The sequence below is a fragment of the Rhea americana genome, unplaced genomic scaffold (assembly GCF_003343005.1).
Source record: "Rhea americana isolate MKP2758 unplaced genomic scaffold, rheAme1 scaffold_352, whole genome shotgun sequence".
Taxonomy (NCBI): domain Eukaryota; kingdom Metazoa; phylum Chordata; class Aves; order Rheiformes; family Rheidae; genus Rhea; species Rhea americana.
The window spans coordinates 180,772-203,662 of NW_028186482.1; the positions used below are offsets into that span (position 1 = coordinate 180,772).

Below are 22,891 nucleotides of genomic sequence, written 5' to 3' on the forward strand. Positions count from 1 at the left end.
ATATTCTGTATCAGTATACAGAATACCTGTATTTCAAATAAATCCATTCTGTAATCATGGACCATGGACTTGTGCACAAACAAGTTACATATGCTAGCACGACGTAAGTATTTCAAAAGTTCTGCATGTTTAGTAATACAACCTCAGTCACGTCTGCTTTGTAACTTCAGCAGATCTTTCAAAAAGCAGGTAAGATCAAACACACACTTGAAAAAATTATACACAGATGACTGCTAAGACAAAGCAAAGTCTGACAAAGTAAAACTAGTTCCTACAATGTTGGAATACCGCTCTTTGCGTCCCTCAGGCTTCATTTCAGCACTTGTACTCCAGCCTTGGGACCCTGCATCCGGTACTTCAGGTAGTCTATATCCTACGGACTTACGCTTGGTTTTGAATGAGTTGATGGTGTCACAAAAGCACCATTTCTTTTTTTATTCTTTCATGCAAAAGAGTAAGAGTGGGAACATGCGCTTGAGAAAAAGTGTATTTCTTGAGTGCTGCAGACTAGGTTATAGTCTCATTTTCTTTAACAGACATAACCAAACATTTTCATTCAAGTTCCTTTTAAATCTGTGCAAGGTCCTTCTGAAGAGGCACGCTTTTGTTTTAAGGTACCTAAAACTTCAGTACAAAGCTGAACTTTCCTGGCCACTGTCTCATGAAAAAATATAGCTAATAGGACTACAGTGATCTCTTTAAACACTGTAAGGCTTCCAAGTGTGCTCCTGTGGACTTTTAATGGAAATAGCATCAACATGAATTTCTCCAACTTAAACAAGCCTGAGGAGTGTTTCAGAAGTATACTTGAAACAGAGCAATTAAATGATGCTGTAACAGTTCTGTTTTGGGAGAACTTTCTCCCAAGTTTACTCTGTCATCCATGTCTAGGACAGAGTGTGAAAGTATGGTGAAAGGAACGGAGAACAAGAAGTAAAAGTTTTGCCTTTTGATTTCACCATTGTCTGACAGTGGACAATGACTTAACCTCTTCATCTAGACATAAACAAATAATCATTAAATACCTTAAAATAATCTCAGCTCACTAACGCAAAAGGCATATGAAGTTATTTTAGAATAGAAATTGGCAGTTTTGGGACTAAGGAAGATGCTGGAGTATACATGCAACCCAACTAGCAAGGGAAACATACAAGAACCAGCAGAGTCTGCAGATCTGAAGAGAGCAAGCACATGGGAAAAACACAACAGAATGACAGTAAGTGCTCCTTGGATATACCACCTTCACTGGATATAATTTTAATAGTACAACACAGGGCAAGAAACTCTCCAGTTTCAGCTTTCCCGTACTCAAACAAGGATTTCAACTAACTCTACTCACCAGAAGTTTAGCTTGTTCAGGCAGTGAAATTTGTTCCCTCTTTCCATCTGGATACCTTAGCATCAGCTGTGCCTTTGGTCCTAGCATAAAGGAAGTTACTACAAGTTAACAAACAAGGCCACCAAACTGAGCTCCTCTGCAGACATAGGTGCACATTTTACTGTATAGAATGGTAAGTTTAGGGACTAGAGACAAATACTTTTTTTTTTTTTTTTTTTGTGGACAAGATTTCAGTCTATGAAGATATGTGCTACTGCATATGATTTAAATATATATATCTAACTTAGGACTTTTGAAAGAATTAATAGCAATGATTGATACAGATCAGCATTCCCAGAGAAAAGCACACTGTGTTACTCTTTGCTTTTGAGACCATCTTCATCCACTACAACCTAACTCAGAATTGCTGGGAGGAGCAATGAGACTCCCAGCACTTGCTAACACCAGCAAAAGTTTGCACTACTAAAACTCCTTCCCGACCCTCACGGCAGCCAAACTAATGGAGCATGAGGTTGAACTGAATCTAATCTGTTTCACTCTACAATACCAGCAGAAGCCACATAATATGCACCTACATTACACCAATGGACATTTTCCTCACAGACAAGGTCTTAAACTAAGAAACTTGAGCTCAGTGAACAACGTGACTGTGCTGTTTCTGCCATCATGTCAAAGTGCCGCTGTAAGCAGAATGAACCACCCAAATGTCTTCTGCCTTCCTCTCTCTTTGAAGCTAGACAAGATTTGCTTCTTCAAAATCGAGACTGAAACCATGTTTGTCAGTCTATGAAGACTTTCAGAAAAGAAGTAAAACACTTGCAAGTCACTATAAAAAAAAAAAAGAGAGAGAGAGAGAGAGAGAGGGAGAGAGAGAGAGAGAGAAAGAACGCAGTAGCTTACCATTCACCTCCAGGCCCTGCAATGTACTTTCAGGCTTTTCAGTTGACTCCTCCACGATCCCTGCATCAATGCAGGGCAGTACTCTGTGATTTGATGTTGTACCAGGCTCTGTCCTTGCAGGGGTCTCAGGCTGAGGCCTCCGACTCTCTTCTTTTTTATACCCCAAGTCCTTGTGTGGAGACTTCCTCAACTTGGCAGGATTCTCTGATTCTTCTTCCTCCTCAGATCCACAAACAGAAATAAACTCTTCACTTCCAGAAAAAAGCTCTGATTCAGACTCCTCATCTGACCGACTTTCCTGCTTGGCCTGTGAGGAATCAAAATGTGTTTCCTGTAATGAGGCTCTGATAGCAGCTTCCAACTGGCTGTCCTCACTGGCATCAATGAGACTCTCCTGTTGAACATAGACATAACATAAAGACATAAGAAAAATGCTTTTAGACATATATCCATATCAAAGTGTTGCAAAGGGAAGCTATTAAAGCTGTCAGGTGGAAGGCCAGTCATGTAGTCAGTGCTTAAGGATTTCTCCTTGCAGTGTCATGAGATGTGATATTTTTCAGTAGTATTTTTTCATTCTACACACAGAATTATGCGTCTGCTAAATTAAAAACAAATGCGGATAGCACAATCTGTATAAGAAAAACAATCATCAAAGGACAAGGTGTTCTCTGATGCATTATCTTTGTATTTTTGCATACTCTTGCTCTAATTCATTATGTCTGCTTATACTACCAAGTGGGAAATTAGTACAACTGGATACAGGCATGTCAGATTTTCTGTCAAGATTCTCCAGTCGTCACAGAAGGTCTCATACTTACAGAACGAGAACATTTTTGGGGAGGGCTAGTAGAATGCCCATCCAGTTGTCCATGCTCACTCAGGAACCCAGTCACTTGGTCCAAGAAAGAAGTTACATCTAATTGGTGCCACTCCACTAGCTTCTGGCCTAGGGAACATAAGGCATCATGGAACATAACTTCAGCAACAGCCCTCCAAAGATTGCAGCTTAGCTGTCAAACAAATAAACAAATTCACTGCTGTATACACACTGCGCAAGAGTCTACCTTCGTGGAACTTCAGCATCACACAGGCCACCTCCTGATAATTACATTTCCTCCCGTTAGCACCTTGAAAAGGTTCAAAGGGTAGACCTGCTCTGATATATTTATCATCATTTTTCTATATTCATGGAAATGTGTGCAGAATGCTGAATTATGCATCACAATTAAAACAAAAACAAACAAAAACTGAATCTGAATGAAGTTTATAAAGAATTTCCACATTCTTGCCTGCTTTGATTCTGTATCTTAGCAAATAGCATGTGTTTTGATAATATAAAGTGCTGAGAAGAATACTCTAACTTTGGTTTCAAAGAACTAGTTTTTGGGTGGATTACGTCAAATAGCAAGAACACAATTACTTCAGTGCTGAGAAGCAGGTCACCAAATAATTGCTATAGAAGATTATATGACCATAAAAGAGACAAGGCTGTTAGGACACAGGAAAGAAAAAGTTGTAATTTAAAAAGACCTGGAGGTGAACGAAAAAGTTTGATTGTTCAGTTAAAAAGAAAGAAAAAAAAAGACAAAAACCAAAAGCCAAATTGCTATTTCAAAATTAAGACACGATTTAATGAGTTATCCCTGAGTCTCACAAAGCTATTGTTCCAGGAACAGGAAGCAGACTTGTATTTGTTTCATTTTAATATTAAAGGATAGCTCATTCATTACTTGTTTTCAAATAACTTTTAAGAGCTTTTAGACTTACAGTCATGTCAGTGTTCCAAGGGAAGCATCAATAAATTTCAATTCACATTACTTGGTGGTACTAATTTCAACAAAGTATTTTATAAGCTATGCCAAGTACCATAATCAGATACACACGTAATTTGAGCAAACCTTAGGAGTTTTATTCCTTTAATTCTTCCAAAAGATCTTTACTTCCTTAACAACACTGGGGTCTCTCAGAGAACGACTAATGTAACTGAGATGTTTCAGTCACTGTGTAACGCACACTGCTAAAGACAGTATTCGAGCCTACAACTGCCAGTCCTTCTTATAGGATATATAAACTGCAGATAACTGTCACTTATCTTACCTGTCCTGGGATCCAGGATGGAGACATAAGGGAAATCTGCCAATTTATAAAACTGTATGTACCTCTGTCCTTCCTCACTGTCATGGTATACCTACAGAACACCACAATGGAAGCAAGTTATTGGGGGTGAGGGGCAGGAGATGGAGGGAAGTGGGGACGGACAACATAAACTATCTAGAAAACATACAACATTTGTCTCCATTTTACAGTAACCTACAAGTGGTATGTACAGTTCTCCATAACTGCTACAAACACAGTACAAACCTCTAACCATGCATGCATTAGAAGTCAGATGATAAAGTTTTGAATCCATAAGTGAAAGATTGTTTAAATATCAAAACGCATATCCTTAAACTACAAGGCTCATCTTTTCTACAGTTCTCTAAGAGAACACCAACATGCCATCTTCTTCCAAGAAGTCTGTTTTCACAAACCCATCTACTAGGCATCAAGTTGCTAGTATGGCCCCATTAAATTTCCTACCTGCCAAAAAATGAAATGTTCCCGGATTATGTTCTTCACAGCCTCATTGCTCCACACATCACGGTTGAGGCACTGACATGCAAAATCTTGCACATTCTGAATGTTTATCATGAGCCATTTGTTCTGCATCTGACCACACTCCTTGGCCTGTAAGCAGAGAGAAAAACTTCATTAGCCAAAAATGAAGAGCTAGACATAAACAATGCCAGCAATGATCAGTGATGGCTTCTAACACTGTCAGATTTTTCACTAAAACCACTTCACAGTGAAAAAAAATGGATAGAACTAGCAGAAAGGTATCCACAAGACAAAAGGCAGGGCTGAAAGACCTGCTTAAATGAGACTGGTTGAATTACAGAATCACATCGATGAACAGAGCTGCTGCATTTTGACAAGCCAAGTGCAGAGTGGGAAAAGCAACTATAGGAGTGGGGGGGGGAACACAACAAAACAAAACAAAAAGTCAAAAAAGACTGTGAATTAAGTATTTGTTCTGGGAACAGTGTAGTCAATCATACTGATTTGACAACAGAGGAAAGACCTGCTCACTCTTAAGATAAGCCTGTGGACCTTTTTCTGTTTAAACAGGAGAGCATAATTGATGGCAAACTTGCATAAATCCAACAGGTCCCCCTCTCTGTATGTTTTTTCTTTCCTTTTTTTTTCCCGCTCATCTCTCTATTACTGGGCACCTAACAAATTAGGCATCCCTTTTTGATGCTCGTTATCCAGGATGTAAGCGGGGAGGAAGATGGGAAGGCGCAGGAAGAAATCTTACTGGTTTGAGTCACAAAGCTGGCATTGTCTGATTGGTTGGTTAATGGTAGGAGTTTGATCAAGAATGTAATTCTGATCGCTGAATTGTCATACCTGTTGAAAAAAAGAGGGCTATATCAACAGTAGGAATGCTCTTACCACCTGGAGAGACTGGAATTAGCATACGGATTTTCTTTTTCTGTTGTTTTTTTCCCGGGGAAAAAAAAGGTGGTGGTGGGGAGTATTTATAGGTGTATTCACCATCTTGCTTGTAATGCCCTTAGCAGCAAATTTGAAGAATTAGAATTTTGCACAAGATTTTGCTAGTTCTGATTTGTTCCCCCACATCAAAAAGTTTTCACTTTTAAAGTGAATTTTAGCCTGTGCACTTTTGAATATAGTCAGTCTATCTGACACAAATACTGGGATGCGTGAGCCCCATACACTTAGCTTGGTAAAAGGTGAGCCTCAATACTCCTGCTAAAATTGTAGATATTAAAGTATAAGCTTGTTCTTCGATCACAAGATCTGTCTACAAAATTACTCTGCATGGTCAAATGACCTGCAGAGCCTATTTTTATTTTACTCTCAGAAAAGAATGTTACAAAAAAAAAATAGGGCAGAAAGTATGGAATAATTATATTGATCCCACAAGTGACTTCATATTAACCTCTTATCACTAACACTCCAGTCTCAGAATCAGAACAGGTAAGTGGGGTGGGGGACACCTAAATAACTAATCAGGGTTTTAAATATACTTACTAGGCTTTTATTTCAAAGAGTGCTTTGAGCTAAATGTAGATTTTGAGAAGTAATCTTAGGCAACCAGTTTAAGAAGAGTTCTAGAGGTACTGCCCAAGGTTAAAGGGAACATATACATCAATATATACACTGAGTCTATCAGGCCACCTCAGTCTTGTATTCTAACCTAATTCATACTGGATTAAAATAACAAACCTGAAAAAAAAAAAAAAAAAAAAAAAAAAAAAAAAAAAAAAAAAAAAAAAAAAAAGAAAAAAAGTCATTGTACCTATAATCCCATTTTCTGCTATTATTATATGCTACTGGCAAAGCTGGAAAGTACATCTTATTCTTCTCTACTTACTTTGTATATTCCTCAACATTTGTGAGAACCTGACTCTACCTCTCCTCTGTCCAGCTAATGTCCTCTTTAAGGGATGCAAGCAGAAAATGCACACAGAACATTTACAAAGACAAGTTTTGGCACAGAAAGCAGGTATAGTTCTTGAAACCACTTTTAACTTCTTTCTAAGAACAACAGGTTTCACATTCAATGTTTAGAAGGACACAGTTAAACTGCTGCCATCTACTGCACATATACAATCATGCTCTTACACAGCCACTGCCTATTTTTTGTGGGGGAAGTAGGGAGAGAAGAAGGGGAGGAGTGCAAAGGGCGGAATACTGTGGGTTATATTGCCGGTTCATTTTGGTAAGTGACCAAAATAACAATGCAGGGCTCAAGCATTAGTTCGAATATACCAAAGACTGTGTCTAATGGCCTTCATCCCACTGTTTCCAACCTCAATTGCTCCACACACACCTCCACATTTCTCCTCCTCCTTTGAGCTATGAGGGTCATCAGCAAACACTTATCAAAGAACACAAGAAAATGGGAAGTCAACAACCATTCCCTGCAAGCATTCCTGTTCAAACTTTCAGCAATCAGCAGGGTGAGAATTTCCAGAGATAGAGGTAGTGTTTATTAAACACAACTCTCGTAAATTTTTCTTTCTTCTTTTTAGCCATTCACATTTTTTTTTAGTACTGTAACAAAACAACAATCTGATTAGACAACACGTGAAAGAAGTCTCATTTAACGCTTGCTACTGGCTTTTACTGGATAACCTCAAGCTCCTGTACTCACATAAATAACACATCTTTTTCTCTCATTTGACTTTTCTGCAACATGCACGATTTACAAATTTCTGTTCCATCTCCTCTTCAGCTGTATCATTCCTATACCAAGGAGTCCCACTCCAGGAAAAAAAAAAAAACTAGAATGTAATTTTTAGCCTTTCCCTAGAGGTTATCCTCCTTAAACAAAAGGAAATCTTTGTGGTGGCTCTTCTTTACTCAGCTTTGTTGAAATGCATTGCTTGTTATGGTAAACAGAGAGAACAAGGAAGTGAAGCCAGCATCTTATGACCTTCTAGACATTCGCTAGTCAAGCATAGTTCAGTTTGGAAGACAGCAGTTACAGGAAGTCAGAGCAAGAGGTCTACTTTTGAACAGCGGATACTCTGTCTGTGCTAGACTTGCACTTCTTGCCTGGATCAGCACAGAAGAACAGGGCACACACGTTCTTTCATCAACCAGCCATTCCTGGGCCAGTGGTGCATTTAGAGATTGTATTTATACAAATGGCCAGTACAGAAGTACCTTATGCAAAGATAATAGCATAACTGCAGTATAAAGACTAGGTTCACTTTTAAACTATTACTGCTTGCTACACATAAAGAAAGAATTCACACTCAGCTGTAAAGCAGAGAGCAGCGACAGAACATTTAGCTTGTAAAATGAAGAAACTTCATATAAACCCAAGATTTGAGATTTGGTAACATGACATGTAATTTGAAGTAGTACTGAAAATCTAGTGACTCTTAAGTGTAAAACTGGATGCACCAGAGCTATCTGCTTGCCAAAATGGAAAGGCACTAACCTATGTCATTCTGATACGTATTCTCCAGGAGTTAAATCACATCTCACAACATAAGCATGAAAAGACAAACACCTACAGTTCTTGAAAGCAATTTTTTGACACTAGAACAAAACCATGTTCTTTATTACAAGAAGAACTGTTACTTCTGAATCTTCAGTTTGGTGTGCTGCTCCAGTGATTCATTCCTAGAAGATTCTACATTAATGAGATAACAACCATGAAGCTTAATACTACACTGAAGCTCAATATTACCATCAGGAAACTCCAGTTAAAATTCCTTGTACAATCTCAACTGACTGTTCAGAGTCTTTGCAGACAGTAACAGCCTAATTATGAAGTCACATAACACTCATCAAATACAGACTTTCTGGTGACACTGCATATTTAGGCTCTGAAAGTTTCTCTGAAATTGTCTAGCAAGAGAAAAAGGATAGTTTTGGATAACATCTTGCTAGCATATCAGTCATGTGCCACACATGGTTTATGTGGCACCATTCCACAAGCCTACTAGCTACTAACTAATAATAACTAATATCCAGTGGCTCAACCATCATGTTCAAAAGACCTGCACGATTAAGATAAAATCTTTTACAGATTTTCTGCCTTAAAATTTTTCCACATCTCACTTTCCACAGTGTAATTAAGTTAAACATATACTTAGCTTTACAAGTATAATGATCCTAAGTTGTAATGTATGCAAAGCACACTATTCATTGCTGGATTATAAATTAAAAATCAATGCTCATTCAACACTTGAAAATGTCTCTTCAATAAAAGTTAATTCTCATCTATTCTTAAAAGCTAGAATTACAGAGCTAAAATGAAACCATAACTTTTTGCATTTTCCTGTTAAGACTCAAGTTTGTTTATGTTTGCAAGTAACTGAGTTTTTCGGGGGACATCGCTATTCTCTGTCAGCATCCTTTCAAACCTAGAATTTTGTTAGGAAAGTAAATATATGGAAGGCACTGTCAGAACACTGGAGTTAGAGACAAGCCAGCTAATCATTGGTGATTTGCGAAACAGAGAGATGAGGCCAACAGGAGGGCAGCTGAAGATTCAATAAAGGTATTATTTCCGCAGAAGTTCTCCAGTGGTGCTCTACTGTGTGAGCACGACGTTAGAAGCAACTATTTATAGAATCAACTTTACTAAACTCTGCACAAAAAAGGAGTCATTCCTGGGACTAGATAATACTTTTGTTCAGCTCATGGACTCAGATCTCCAGCATCGTTTGCAGCATCTGTTGCGTGCCCTTTGAGCATTAGTTTGCATTCTCAGAAAATCATCTCTAATATTTAACTACCTGCAGTAGATCAGGTGAAATTTCAGTACTTGTTTCAAGTTCTAAAGTAAGAATATCTGGAAGTTATAGACTAAAAACTGAAAAGATATATTGATTTGTATAATCTCTGATCATGAGTTAGGTCACCGGATCCAAATCATAATTTAAGACTAGACTCACAAATGCCTACACAGATAGAAAAGATGACACCTGAAATTATTCAAAGTTAATAGTGCCTTTCTTAGGGAGATAATCTCTTGGATATTTTATCCATCGCTACCAGATGAAAAAGATAACCACTGTGATTTTGTTCAAGATCTCTACTGAAAATAAAATTCATGTACGTATAAAGTGATGCACAGATAGATATCTGTACTAGGTCAGCTATCAGAAACTGTTTAGCCATGTCAGCATAGCTCTCTCTGAGAGCTTCTTAGCAGGGCTGTGCTACAAACCATGCTACTCCTTATAACGTACTTCCTCACTTATCAAAAGCAGTTTTACTTCAGCTATTTCTATACCGTGCTTTACACACACACTTCAAGTAGCACAATTTTTCCATTTTGAACATGTCTTTGATCAAGTGCAATTAACCACACTGATGTTTAAATATACAGGTGTCCATCATCTTTAGTTAAATCTTTCCCAAGTCATCACAATCAACATGCAGTGCATCAGACAAGTATTTATCATTACATGGTTCCTTGTAACTTACTACACAATCATTCTATAAACAGATCCATCAGCCAATGCTTAATACAGGGCTTTCACTCTGTACACAGTCATTAGTAAGTAACTTCAGCAAAATTACAGACCTACCGTTTCAAAGCTGCCTTTGTGCATCAGATCAATGGGAGGCCTGAAGAGGTCTGCCAGAGTAGTGAGTTTCTTATCAACGGCCCCTCCATTTCGTAGCTCCTGTTCCTGTCGAACTGCACAGCCCCAAGGGGAAAGGAAGAGGAATTAAGACAAAATACTCAAAGACAGATTTATTATTGGCTATATCCATATACACAAAACTTCAGGACTAGAGTCATAAGGTTGGACCACAATGAACAAAATGACTTGCTAATAATACCAGACTCCTTTATTTAGGGACCCTGCTTGTCTCATTTCTCTCAAGCACCAAGAATTTATTTCACTTCTAAAACAGATTTTCTTATCAAATATAAGCATCAGTGGAGGTGGTCATATACCAGTACTTGAATACAAATGAACAAAGAAAACAATTGACTTTTCCTCAGTGACACTTTCAAAAGGGGAAACCTAGAGTTAGATTGTAACATCATAGCATTACTCAGAATATTTCTATATTGGTCTTTCTATCTTCTGGACTTTAGGCAATTCCCTAAAATAAACAAAAATATTTACTTCATGTAAAGAAGTAATCTTTAGAAGTGTGTACTTAATATCTAATCTTCCCACAGTTGACTCAGGATACCACCATCTCTCATTGGTCAACAGGTTTTCAGACCTGCTTACATTAAGTACTGTATTTTCACAAACTGAAACACAAGAAGCTCCATCTGAATATAAGAAAGAACTTTTTTACTGTGAGAGTGACAGAGCACTGGAGTTTATGGAGTCTCCTTCCACTGAGATATTCAACCCCCGCCCTGGACACGATCCTGTCTAACATGCTCTAGGTGACCATGCTTGGGCAGGGGGCTTGGACTAGATGATCTCCAGAGTCCCTTCCAACCTCAACCACTCTGTCATTCTGTGATTTTGAGCTTCTGTTTCTGTTAAGCAATGAAAGTACAACTTCCATTCAAAATGTTACAGAACACATTCCTACATAAACATGACTATATAAAATAGAGGTAAATTACAACAATTGCTTACCTACAAACGTAGTGATGAAGTGCGTTTTATGCATCCAAGTCAGTTAAAATGAGCAATAACCATTACATGACACAAAAGCTTTTTCATAGTTTAACAGCTGACAATGATCACAGTGTATGAACCATTTTTCAATAGATATTGGGTGCCATGGGGAAAAAAAAAGCATCCTTGTGTTCCCAGCCTGGGAACAAGGAAATAATCCGGACTTTTACGACCACGAACACTTTTTGAGAGATAGTCAGACAGCAACATTCACCTATGAAGTTTTATTATAAAACTTTATAATGCTGTATGGTAAAACTTCACCATGGTTTTACATTTTGCACATCTCCAAATGTCTTATAACAGAGTGTAGATCATGAAAAAAGGTTAAGGATATGGTAATTGTCTAAACTGTGTATTTTAATTTACACATCAGTCTTTATTATTTAACCAGTTTATTACTAGAAAATCCTGACAAAATCTGTTAGGGAAACACACAAACTATAAGCACTAATTTTTGGTTTGGCATCTAAACATTACCTAACTACACGGGAACCCGATCTGTGGTTACAGATTAGATCAGCTGGGGGCTGACCTGCTAGAAAGCAGCTCTGCAGAGAAGGACCTGGGAGTGCTGGTGGATGACAAGTTGACTATAAGCCAGCAATGTGCCTTTGTGGCCAGGAAGGCCAATAGTCTCCTGCAGTGCATTAGGAAGAGTGTTACCAGCAGGTCGAGGGAGGTGATCCTGCCCTGCTCAGCTCAGATGCTGAGCAGGTGATGCTCCTCACTCAGCCCTGGTGAGGCCTCATCTCGAGTACTGCATCCCGTTCTGGACTCCCCAGTACAACAGAGACATGGAGCTACTGGAGAGAGTCCTACATAGTGCTATGAAGATGATAAGAGGGCTGGAGCATCTGCCCCATGAGGAAGAGCTGCAAGAGCTGGGCCTCTTTAGCCTGGGGAAGAGAAGACTGAGGGGGGATCTTATCAATGTCTATGAGTACCTGAAGGGAGGGTGTCAAGGGGATGGGGACAAACTCTTTTCAGTTGTCCCATGTGACAGGACAAGAGGCAATGGACAAAAACTGAATCACAGGAAGTTCCGCCAGCATATAAGGAGGAATGTCTTCACTGTAAGAGTGACAGAGCACTGGAAGAGGTTGCCCAGAGAGGTTGTGGAGTCTCCTTCTCTGGAAATATTCAAAGCCCACCTGGATACAACCCTGTCTAACATGCTGTAGGTGACCCTGCTTGAGCAGGGGGATTAGACTAGCTGATTTCCAGAGGTCCCTTCCAACCTTACCCACTCTGTAATTCTGTGACCTTGAACACTCTAGGTAACAGAGGTACAGTAGGTAACAACTACTGTACCTAGGTATCAGTGATAACAACTGCATAACCACTGTAACTCAGCAATGGTATAGTTGGTCTTTATCTGTCACAAAATCATCTTCTATGAGACTTAATGGTTTAAATAATAGCCAAAGCTTTGTCATTTGGAGATTCTGCATATGAATGAATAGATAGCGGTAAACCAATTAAATTCATGAGAATCTTGTGTGCTGTCAAGGAAAAAGCTCCAGGCCTACTCAAAACTAACCTAAGTACCAGAAACACCACTGGCCCTCCAAGAAAAATTCAACTGATTAACTTAACTCCTACACTAGCTTTAGAGTCTTCTCTTTTTTCAATTTCCTCCAGAGTAGAAAAAAAGTGGGTTTTGAGAACAAGTTTTACCAAGAAAGTATTCGCCAGACCAGATCAGACAGAACATGCATATGGTTTCACTTATGCTAATACATGCAAGTGTTTGGACCAGCATCTTCAATATCTGCTTTGTATGTCCACTGCTTAGTGCTTTCCCTGGCCATTCTAGAAAAATCTAAGACTTCCCCCAGAATAAAAAACAAACCTTAACTGAATCACAAACATGTGGCACAGTACTGGTACCACAACAAGCAGCCAATAATGTTATTCCAAAATAACTCCTGCTATACAGTAGGCAATTTAAAACCATTTAATGACTGAAACCCACCACAGCCAACAGTGAAAACTATTTCACAACCATAGTTGCTTTAAAAAAAAAACATAACTTCTAACATACTGATCTGCACATACTTACTGGTTTCTGTTTGGAAATCTCGAAAGCCATCAAATATTGAACGGGCAGGTCTACGTCTTTTAGGAGCTTAAAAAAAAAGAAAAAGTATGTCAACAATCATTTTCCTCCCTCTAGCAAATCTTACACAGAAGCAAAATATAAGTCAATGATAAATGAAGTTTAAAGTTAGCTCTCTCTCATGGGCTCATCACGCACCTCAAAGTTTTCCTAGTTAACAGAAACACATTTGTTTTTACCTACAATGCATTTCTGTTCTTATCTGATCTCTCATCTAGATCCTGTGCCAAAAAGTTGGCTGGGTTGGCAACACGAAGGCTCTTCCACTAGATCCAAGTATCATTATCTGCAAGAAATCTTCAGAACAAATTAACTGCAGCTGAGTAGAGACAGTAGCCCAGGCAGTAATGTGCATAGAACCTAAAAGGCCTCTGCCACTTCCAACTAACGACTTTGACTTAAGTCCTGTTATACAGTACAACTGCTGTTTTTAGGGCCCAAACCAAAATTGTCTACCAAAACTTATTCCAACTGCTCTTCCGAATTTCTACTAATTGAAAAAAAAATAAATAGTACCTGCAAGCCTTAATTGTTACAAGGCTTGATCAATATTAAATACGTTAGAGCAAGAGAAATGCAACATAGATGCACTGGAAACTCATAATAAGAAAAATTTATTTAGTGTGAGAAAGAATGACCTATGCACAGCTCAGAAAGCAAGTACCTCCAAAACTTAAGAGATCTTTCTGGTTTTGCACTATATTGCATGCAGCATCTTTCATCTTACTCCACACTAACGGCAAAAATAATGAGTGCAATTTTTGCTTATTGCATTCTTCTCGAGTCCAGAGTATCAAGATAAATTAAAGTAAAACTGGAAGAAGGACATGCCTGTGTGAAATGCTTCTAACTCCTGCAACACCTCTAATGCCTGTAAGTAAAATCCCTTTCTCCTCTGAATGCTTCGCCACAAGCAAAACTCACTAGAGCCAACTTCAAAGCAACTTAAACTGCAGCTTGGAAAGTCAACTTCAGAAAAAGCAACATTTGCCTTCCCAGGCTGAGCTATGGTCCTGTGCTGATTAAGATTTTCACAGCAGTCCAGGCACATGTTTTGCAGATATCCACTGTGGGGCAAGATGGGTTTGGTGGATGGATAGGGTCATCTCCTGAACTGGAAAAGGCCCAAGCTAATGTGAACGTTCTTATGTGACGCTGTGAAACCCAGAAACCGGAATATCTCCCACTTGAGGCTAGAGCTGAAAGGAGCAACAGAAGTGGCCTTAGTGAGAATATTACCATTAGTTGATGAGAAAGTCCAGGAAACCATCACTGAGCCACAGACTGCCTTAGTACGGTACTCAAGGACAATGTGCCTGTGATCAATGTGTGACAAGCGGGTAAAGAAAGACCAAGTAAGAGAGTCAATAGATATTCCTGCACTTAAGTTCTTGAAATCACAGGATTCTGCAGACCTTTGTCAAAAACTGTTGAGCCACAAAGAAAGCAAGAGAAACAAGCTGGTGTGGTATCTTCAAAGAACCCTCAGCAGGGGATCTTACTCTAGAATCACCTCTAAGCTTGTTACTGGAGAAAGATCACTCATATTGGCAAAAAGATCAACAGAAGGCCAGTTCTGGGTTAAATCTGAATCTTCACATCATGCTCTTCTTTAGCACAGGAATTAAACAACAGAAAAAGCATGTTTCCTATAGGTATGAGGATGCTTAGAGATGAGCATGTGCATGCCTTTCTTTGATAAAAAGGGCAGTACTTGAAATCCAGATGATGTGGGGAAAGCTACACAGACAGCTAGAAACAGTCTGGTCTACATAAGGACAGAGCCTCATAAGGCTAGAGCAGTATCATAAACAGAGGAAGCCTTACAGGAAGCCTTAGATCTCCATATAGATGTGGAACTATACAAAAGGATAGCGAACCAGGCAATCCAGTCATACTGTAGAAGTTCTACTCCTGTGCTGCTGTAAAAGGACCACTACAGTCAAGGTCTGAAATTGAATACCTGAGACTTTGTGCATTAAGAGTATTAGATAAGAACTAGACAGTGTATTAGGTAAGTATTTAAAAGCACTTCTATTACCTCTTTAATTAGAGCAAAAGATAGCTCTAAAGCAAAAGTTAAGAACAAGCTTCATAAAACAAACATGAAAACTAGCTGCAAGATGTAGCCCGAAGAGCAAATAAAATTCCTAAAGGAGAAATGGAGAAAATTATGAGCTATCACATAGTTCAGGTCTTCTTTCCAACTCTCCCATTTCTCTGAGAAGCAAGCATTTGTCCTCTTTGGCTTACCAACTTTCACTTGTCAATCAAACCTCAAGCTTTTATCCTGCCACCTTGAACACTTTTACAGCAGTATCACACAGTTCTGAACCTCAAAAATGCTAACAACTCACTGGTATATATTTAGCATAGCTAACTGACTGTTGCCTCAGTGTTTCACAAAACAAGCATTAGCAAATCGGTACCACTGGGAACATAGCTTCTCTAATGCGTGAGGTTTTCAATAAGATGGGCATATTTCTAAATATGCAAATATGTTACATGGACATAGAGTTGAAGCAGGAAAAAATAAGAACAAAAATACATACAACGCTTTCTTCATTTTCAGAGTTCCACCTTTATTCTGTCACTTTGCTCATCTCAGGGTATTTAAAGAAAATGCAGAAATAGAGTAAGAACACAGGCTTACCTCCAAACAAGGGCTCAGGCTCCACTAAAATTTCCTGTTTTTGAGGAATTGGAGCTCGTACTTCATCCCTAACAAAGAGGAAACAAAAATTAGAGAAATGATAATGTTCCAAGCCTATGTAAACCACTCCCCATTGTGCTCCAAAGGCTCCTGCAACTTGAACCAGCTAAGGACACTGCTATACTGTTGCACAGAATCAGAGACTTTGGGTCAAAAGGATCCTCAAAAGACCATCTATTCCCACTCATGGCACTGAGGCAGGACTTAGTGCACTCTGAATTAAGATCTTGCATGGATAACCTTTTAAAGCCTTGAAAGAAAACGTTTACACAACAAAAATTCTGTTTCAGTACTGGAATGATAAAGATTGGGATCCAGTTATCTAACTTTATCTTTCCAATACTGAAAAAGAATTTTTACCCGTCATAACTTTCTTGAACTTCTCTGCTGTTAAATAATCCTCTGGCAACCCTCCTCCCCTGATTATTTACATAAAGGGAAAAAATATATATGTTTTTATCCTCCTTATTAAAAGCTTTCTCCTGTTGGAAGACTTCTTCCTTCCACTTCTCACTCACAGCCCTTTGTTTTCCACAGGAAAGAAAACAATGTCCTCTGAGAAAAAGTTAACTTTTTCCAAATCTTGTTTTCCTCTGGATTCTCCAATTTTCCAGTATGTTTTTCTGAAGGAGAGTAAACTATTCAGCTTCAGCTGAAGCCTTACCCTAAGAAGGAGAGGAAACTAACATACATACATATGTATGTGTGTGTATATATACATACATACATATATGCACACACACACAACCTGTATTTTACAGTTGAGATTCCCATTTTGTAGACTACTACCATATGGATCATAAACAAACAAGTAAGCTAGAATAACGATGGACATTTTTCCCTCCATGTTATTCTTTGCTTTCATAGCTGGGCTCCCTCACATAATCAACAGTTCAGCTATGTCTGCAGAGACTACTAGATAATCTGAAATCAGGGTTATAAGAAATAAAATGACAAAGGGCTATGAATCAGTATCACATACTCAGTGTGGTCACCTAGCCCATGGAGCTCAAAAAAATAGGAGATCATAGGCTCACCCAGGAAAATGCACTGTTAAATCCTGCCTATGGACTACTCCTAAAATGCCCTCTTCATTAAACTCTCCAAAGTTTAAAATATGTGGTTTGTGGCTCTTGGCCATGCAGGTGTCAGTTAACTCATTAAGTAACTCATAATGTCAGCAAGATGCACTAACCTTGCTATTAACCTCCACATCTTTGATTGCTGTTGTGAAGCTAGTTATTCTCCATTTTGCATTTGCATATTTATGTCTCTCTCTTCCTAGAAGTAACACTAAGCTGACCAGCACCTGGAGGGTGTCAAGTATAAAAAAAAGGATTCCAATAAAAACTTGAATATTAAGTCACTGATGTGCCAGAAGTTGTGTATAAGAACACTAATACCTACAGATACAGAGTTTTAACTTCATTACCTGCCAAAGCTTCAAGCAGGAAGGCAATTAACATCAATTTTAATGGTCAGTACTGAAACAGCTGTTTAAACTCATACATGTGCTTCAGAAGTACGAGTGGTAAGAATTTTCTTTAAAAGTTAGTTCTCTTTTCCTGAAATGGAAGGTTTTTATAAGTATGAAAGCATGGCTAAGTTTAATTTAGCACACTTAAGGAATGTGACTGATGCCAATCAGCTTCCACTCAAAATACTGTTTATCCCAAACAGATAATCAGCACTGAAAGATTCTCTTGCCAAGCTCATGTGGAACTCTGTCCTTCATTGGAACAGATATGCAAGATACTGATGCAGATTTGGTAGTTGCTTATTTCTCTATATTGGTTAACACGATCTAGTCCTTTAGTGCCAAATCTAGCTATATTTAAGAAAACACAAGAAAACCCTTACAAACAGGTCTGAGGTAACTATACTTTTAAGGACCAAGAGAATGGAATTCTTTCTAGCTAGCAAACTAACACAAGTCAACATTGCTAAGGCAATTTAAAAGTAAGAATCTCTTACTACCAGTCCCCACTTTAATGTCTTGATCTCTGCCAGCCAAAGCAGTATGTATAAGCTAGAGACTACTTCTGAAGTACATGTGAGAGAGACTTTTATTAAAAAAAAAAAGAAAAAAAATGAAGAAAGTAACACTCATAAAGAGATAAAAAGATTGACAGGACAGAAGACAATGACATGTTGCTTTTATAAAGCACTTAAAACAGCCAGATGCCAACCCTGAAGCATTACTATAACACAATCAACTAGCAGTGAAAAGAGTGAGGTGCAAGCTGCCCAGACTCCAACTCCTGTGCTTCAGTTATCAGAACAACTTATTTAATAAGAACAATATTGGAGCAATCAATTAAATAAGATCATCAAAGAAGGATGTATGTATTACAGTGAAATGACAGCAGGCTAGGAGAAGTGACCATTGCCATATTTGTTTTACCTTTCACAATTAAACTCCTTACACAGACTACTCATTTATACACACATTCATCGGGTACGTACTCTGTATGCGGTCGAACAGCAGACACTCCTGCAGAACTGGTGCTAGGCTCCTCTGCTATGCCTCCACCATCCAGAAACATAGTGACAGCCATCTCCAGATTGTTGTTGCATGCTTCAAGCATATGTTTTCCCACGCTTTCACTGGCACCTGCGATGCCAAAGAAAAATTAAAGCATTCTTCAGAAAGCATTCTGATTTGAAGTGCTGGGAACAGTTGATCAGCAAGCTTCAACTCTCAAAGCATTCTAGTACTTAGAAAGAACAGCTCACCAGCTGTCACTAAAATACAACAATGAAATCAGACAAACACATATCTGACAAGATACTAGTTTCCATAAGCAGAAAATTTAGTGGAAGCCATCTGAGGCAGTTTAGCGTGGTTTTTCTTTCTCCTTATTGGAGTTCAGATCTTTTTCTGATATAAATTTCCAAACTCTTAATAGGCACTCCAAACTTGACTTCTGTTGTGGAATACAAAAACCCAAAATCTCAACTAACAGAGAGAACACTACATCAGTAGCTAAAGCTTCTCATCTAGATATAATAGATACTTAAAGATAGAAGAAAAGGCTTCCTGTTTTATTGACTGCACCCCTGCATCTAAAGGGCAAAAGCAAATCACCAGAAGCTCAGTTTGGAAAGTGCAAGTATAAGAAAGAGGGCGAAAAAAAGGCCAATATGCAGAAAACAGAAAATACCATCTGTCTATACAGTTACTTGTATAATGACTAACATTATTAAAACAGCTCCTAAGCCCAACTGAATCCAGTCTTTTTCTTGGTGCTCAAGATGAAACACTTGTTCCTACTGTCACTTCACACTCAGAGGGTCAGCCTCTCTCCCTAAGACCTCAAAATCACAACTAACAAAGGCATCCTCACCTGTGGAATCTCCTGCCACCTATTCCCTTAGCAGGCTGCTTACTCCAGCATGTCTGGAGATGGCCGGCTGCCAAACAGCTTATGTGAAGCCTGGCAGAGCAAAACAGCAGCAAAATGCAACTGAAACAGTTTGGGAGTAGTTTTGGATATGCACTAATTCTTACTAGTTTAAGGCTCCCTGAAAGTCACTATAGAAACCTTACTTCCTAGTATGAGAAGCAAAATCAACATCTGTTTGGGCAAAATGCATTTCATTTTCTTTCATTAGATGTTTCTGAGATCTTCTAAAAAAGAGTCGAGAAGCTCTAGCTTGAAGAATCTAGTAAGAGATAATACACTTTGAAACTGTGCAGATAAATCAATTCTCAATGACCTACTCCATTACTTTAAATCATAAAGACAAACAGAGTGTTTGAAGGAACTAGTTTTCATAAAACAGTTTGCCAGGAAAAGTGTGATTTGATGACAATCATCTGTATTTTAAGACCTTAATCAAGATGAAAAAAATGTGCAAAAGAAAAACTAATGACATCTAAAAAAAAAAAAAGTGACAGTATTAAGTCTCACATCTTCAAATTGTTATTTGGTATTTTAAGGAGCTCATTTCAATATTAGCTTAACTGAAGCAATTAAATAATATCTTTATAGTTTGGAATAGACACATCACCCTACAATTTCATAGTCATGTGAAGTCGCTAATTTGCAAGAACTAGAGGAAAAATGATATAAGCTCTCTATTATCTAAAGATTTACCAATATTCAAAGTGTTTGTACAAATTCTTCATCACTCCTAAATAAACTGAAGTTTTGAAACTTAACAAATACTAAATATTTTCCGCTTGCCAAGACAAGCACCAAAAACATTAATATGAGAGCAAAAAGATCACACAATTTCATTGATAAAGATATACAGGAGCTAGATTTTTATAGCTTTTCTTGGTAAGAACAACAAAGAAAAATTTTTTCTGCTATCTGGAGAAATGTATTCAAGGATTATAGCTCCTCACTCCTTCTTATTAGATTCTCTAGAATCAAATTGTCAAATCATGTTTATTTAGTCTCCTCCCTAAAAACATTAGAAACTTTGTACACTAACAAGTCAAAGTTAAAAGCTGGTAATACAAACCATTGAGGGTGCGCACTTCTTAGTACCAGTATTGACAAGGCAAGCTCTGGAAGAGACTTGCAGATATAACCTTAAATTCTACTAAAACTGAAAAACAGAACTTCCAAATTCTATTTTAACAGTAGATGTATAAAGTCCAACAGGTTTTTATTTTCTTTTTGAAAGTGTAAGATGAGTACTCTTATGTTTAACAAACCATCTGCATAAACAGAAAAAACCGTTAGGACATACAAACTGGTGTCACCCCAACTTGCCTGATTAGCTTTTAGCAAATATCTTAAGTGAACAAACAAACAAACAACAGCAACTCAACAAAAAGAAAAGAGAGCACAGGCATGTACTATAAGGAAATATATTTGCTGTAGCTTTTTTTTTTTTTTTTTTTTTAAGGGTTTAAATGACTTTGGTAAGGACAAGTGAGTGATCAATAATTTCCCAGTATACCCTACCAGTACATTCACAGAGTACCAGTTAACATCCTCAACGTTCCTGTTCAAGATCTGAGTGCACGAAAGTCTGAGTAAAGGGACATAACCTGAAATTAACTAGTTAAAGCCACTGAATTAAAAATATTTTTCATTTATTTCAACTCAAAAACAAAGATGTTCTCACAAACATTTTATTAAATACTCCTTCAGTATTTGATATACGGTATCTCACAAGCAAGGGGGAAATTATAATGAAACAGACTGCATGCAAAGTGGGTCAAGTGCACAAAGTACACAAGCTAAAGTAGGAATTATCATTCACTGTAAACTGAACTTGTAACAGCAATAGCAGGTCATTCCCAAACTGAAATTCTCAGTAAGCTGACCACGCTTTAAGAGATTTTTTTTAAACGTAAACTTAGCAGTAAGGTCTAGTCTCCATCTCTATAGTGTATTTTGTTTTCACTATATTAATAAGAGAATCAGTATATCAAGACTGACTGACTGACTGAGAGGGTATTTCTAATTTATTACCTAGAAGATCAGGAGTGTAGAAAAGAACTGAAAGGAGTCTCTATGCTCTTGTTTTCAAAAGTGAAGGGAAAACCCACTGTATGCAAAAGCACAGGCCAGAGGGAGCACGGAAACTCCACCATAGCTGGTGCAGCCGCCAGCCCGCCCAGCAGACCCCCGAAGCACCGCGCTCTCGATGCCTGCCTCAGCCGCACGGCGCCGTCGGCACAGCCACCGGCACGGGCCAGGCCCCCCAAGGGCCCCACTGACAGGCCCGAGTGCCGCCGGCCTCCTCCCTCCTCCACACTGGGGCAGCCGACTCCGGCCCCGCCGGCGCTCCAAGCCTCCCCGGGATAGAGAGAATAACGTCCCCTGAGGCAGCCCGCCAGCACCGCTCCGCCTCGTCCCGCGTGAGGAGCGTGGAGTCGGGGGAAGCACCTCCCGCCGCGCGCCTCTGCTCCCGCCCCACTGCAGCGGGCCGGGCCTCCGGCCTCCCGCCTCCGGCCCGCCAGGGCTGCCGCCTCTACCCGGCGGCGAGGACGCTGCAACGAAGACGAGTAGGAGCCGCCCGTTAAACAAGGAGCGGGCCCGGCCTTCGACGGCCTCGCCGGACCCCGGCTTCCGTGTGCCTCACCCGTGATGGCGGTGAACTGCTGGATTAACCCTTTCAGCGCCGAGGAGCCCGCAGAGCCCCCGTGCGCCGCCATCTTGTCGCCGCCGCACAACAACACGCACGCCGCCTGCCCGCGCGCTCTGCGCAGGCGCGGCGCCCGCTCGCCCGCGCCCCCTTCCTCTCCCCGCCGCCGGGGAGGTGCCTTCAACGGCGCTGTCAAGCTTTATTGGGAGCCGCCGCAGGGACACTGCGCGCCGGGAAGGAAGAGAAAAACGGAGGGGTGGCGTTGCCGTGGCGACGCGGCCCGCTCTCCGGCGCGGTCTCGCCCTCGCTCTTGCCCTGCCGCTGTGGTGACGCAGCTGCAGCTCTTACTGGCTCCGCACAGCTCGCCCCCCCATCACAGTGAAAAATGCAGAACAATGTATTTTCTAGAGCGGGGTGTGTGTGTGCGTGTGTGTAAAGCATCCAAGTACCTTTACAGCCAAGGTACACACAAGTCTTATAGCACTTTTTTTTTTTTAATGGTAAGAGATTATTCTTACACTAAGAGGACAAAATTCAGTAAGTTGGAAAAATACAAGTAATCCTCAAACCTG

General features: G+C 39.4%; 1 protein-coding gene across 3 annotated transcripts in view; it reads right to left on the reverse strand.

Annotated features, from left to right (window-relative positions):
- Positions 1 to 22,436, reverse strand: part of UBXN7 (UBX domain protein 7) — a 33,679-nt gene extending 11,243 nt beyond the window's left edge. The window contains exons 1-10 of one of the 3 annotated variants that reach the window (XM_085311966.1): positions 22,317 to 22,436; positions 18,735 to 18,882; positions 16,209 to 16,276; positions 13,499 to 13,564; positions 10,366 to 10,478; positions 4,823 to 4,969; positions 4,340 to 4,430; positions 3,061 to 3,188; positions 2,240 to 2,633; positions 1,340 to 1,419 (exon numbers count right to left, since the gene is read on the reverse strand). In XM_085311966.1, the coding sequence (XP_085168092.1) occupies positions 1,340 to 1,419; positions 2,240 to 2,633; positions 3,061 to 3,188; positions 4,340 to 4,430; positions 4,823 to 4,969; positions 10,366 to 10,478; positions 13,499 to 13,564; positions 16,209 to 16,276; positions 18,735 to 18,882; positions 22,317 to 22,389 (1,308 nt within the window). In that variant the 5' untranslated portion in view covers positions 22,390 to 22,436. Of the gene's footprint in view, positions 1 to 1,339; positions 1,420 to 2,239; positions 2,634 to 3,060; positions 3,189 to 4,339; positions 4,431 to 4,822; positions 4,970 to 10,365; positions 10,479 to 13,498; positions 13,565 to 16,208; positions 16,277 to 17,463; positions 17,557 to 18,734; positions 18,883 to 21,703; positions 22,112 to 22,316 lie in introns of those variants that run through there. The other 2 variants (XM_085311964.1, XM_085311965.1) reach the window with 2 other exon arrangements.
- Positions 22,437 to 22,891: the final 455 nt, after the last annotated feature.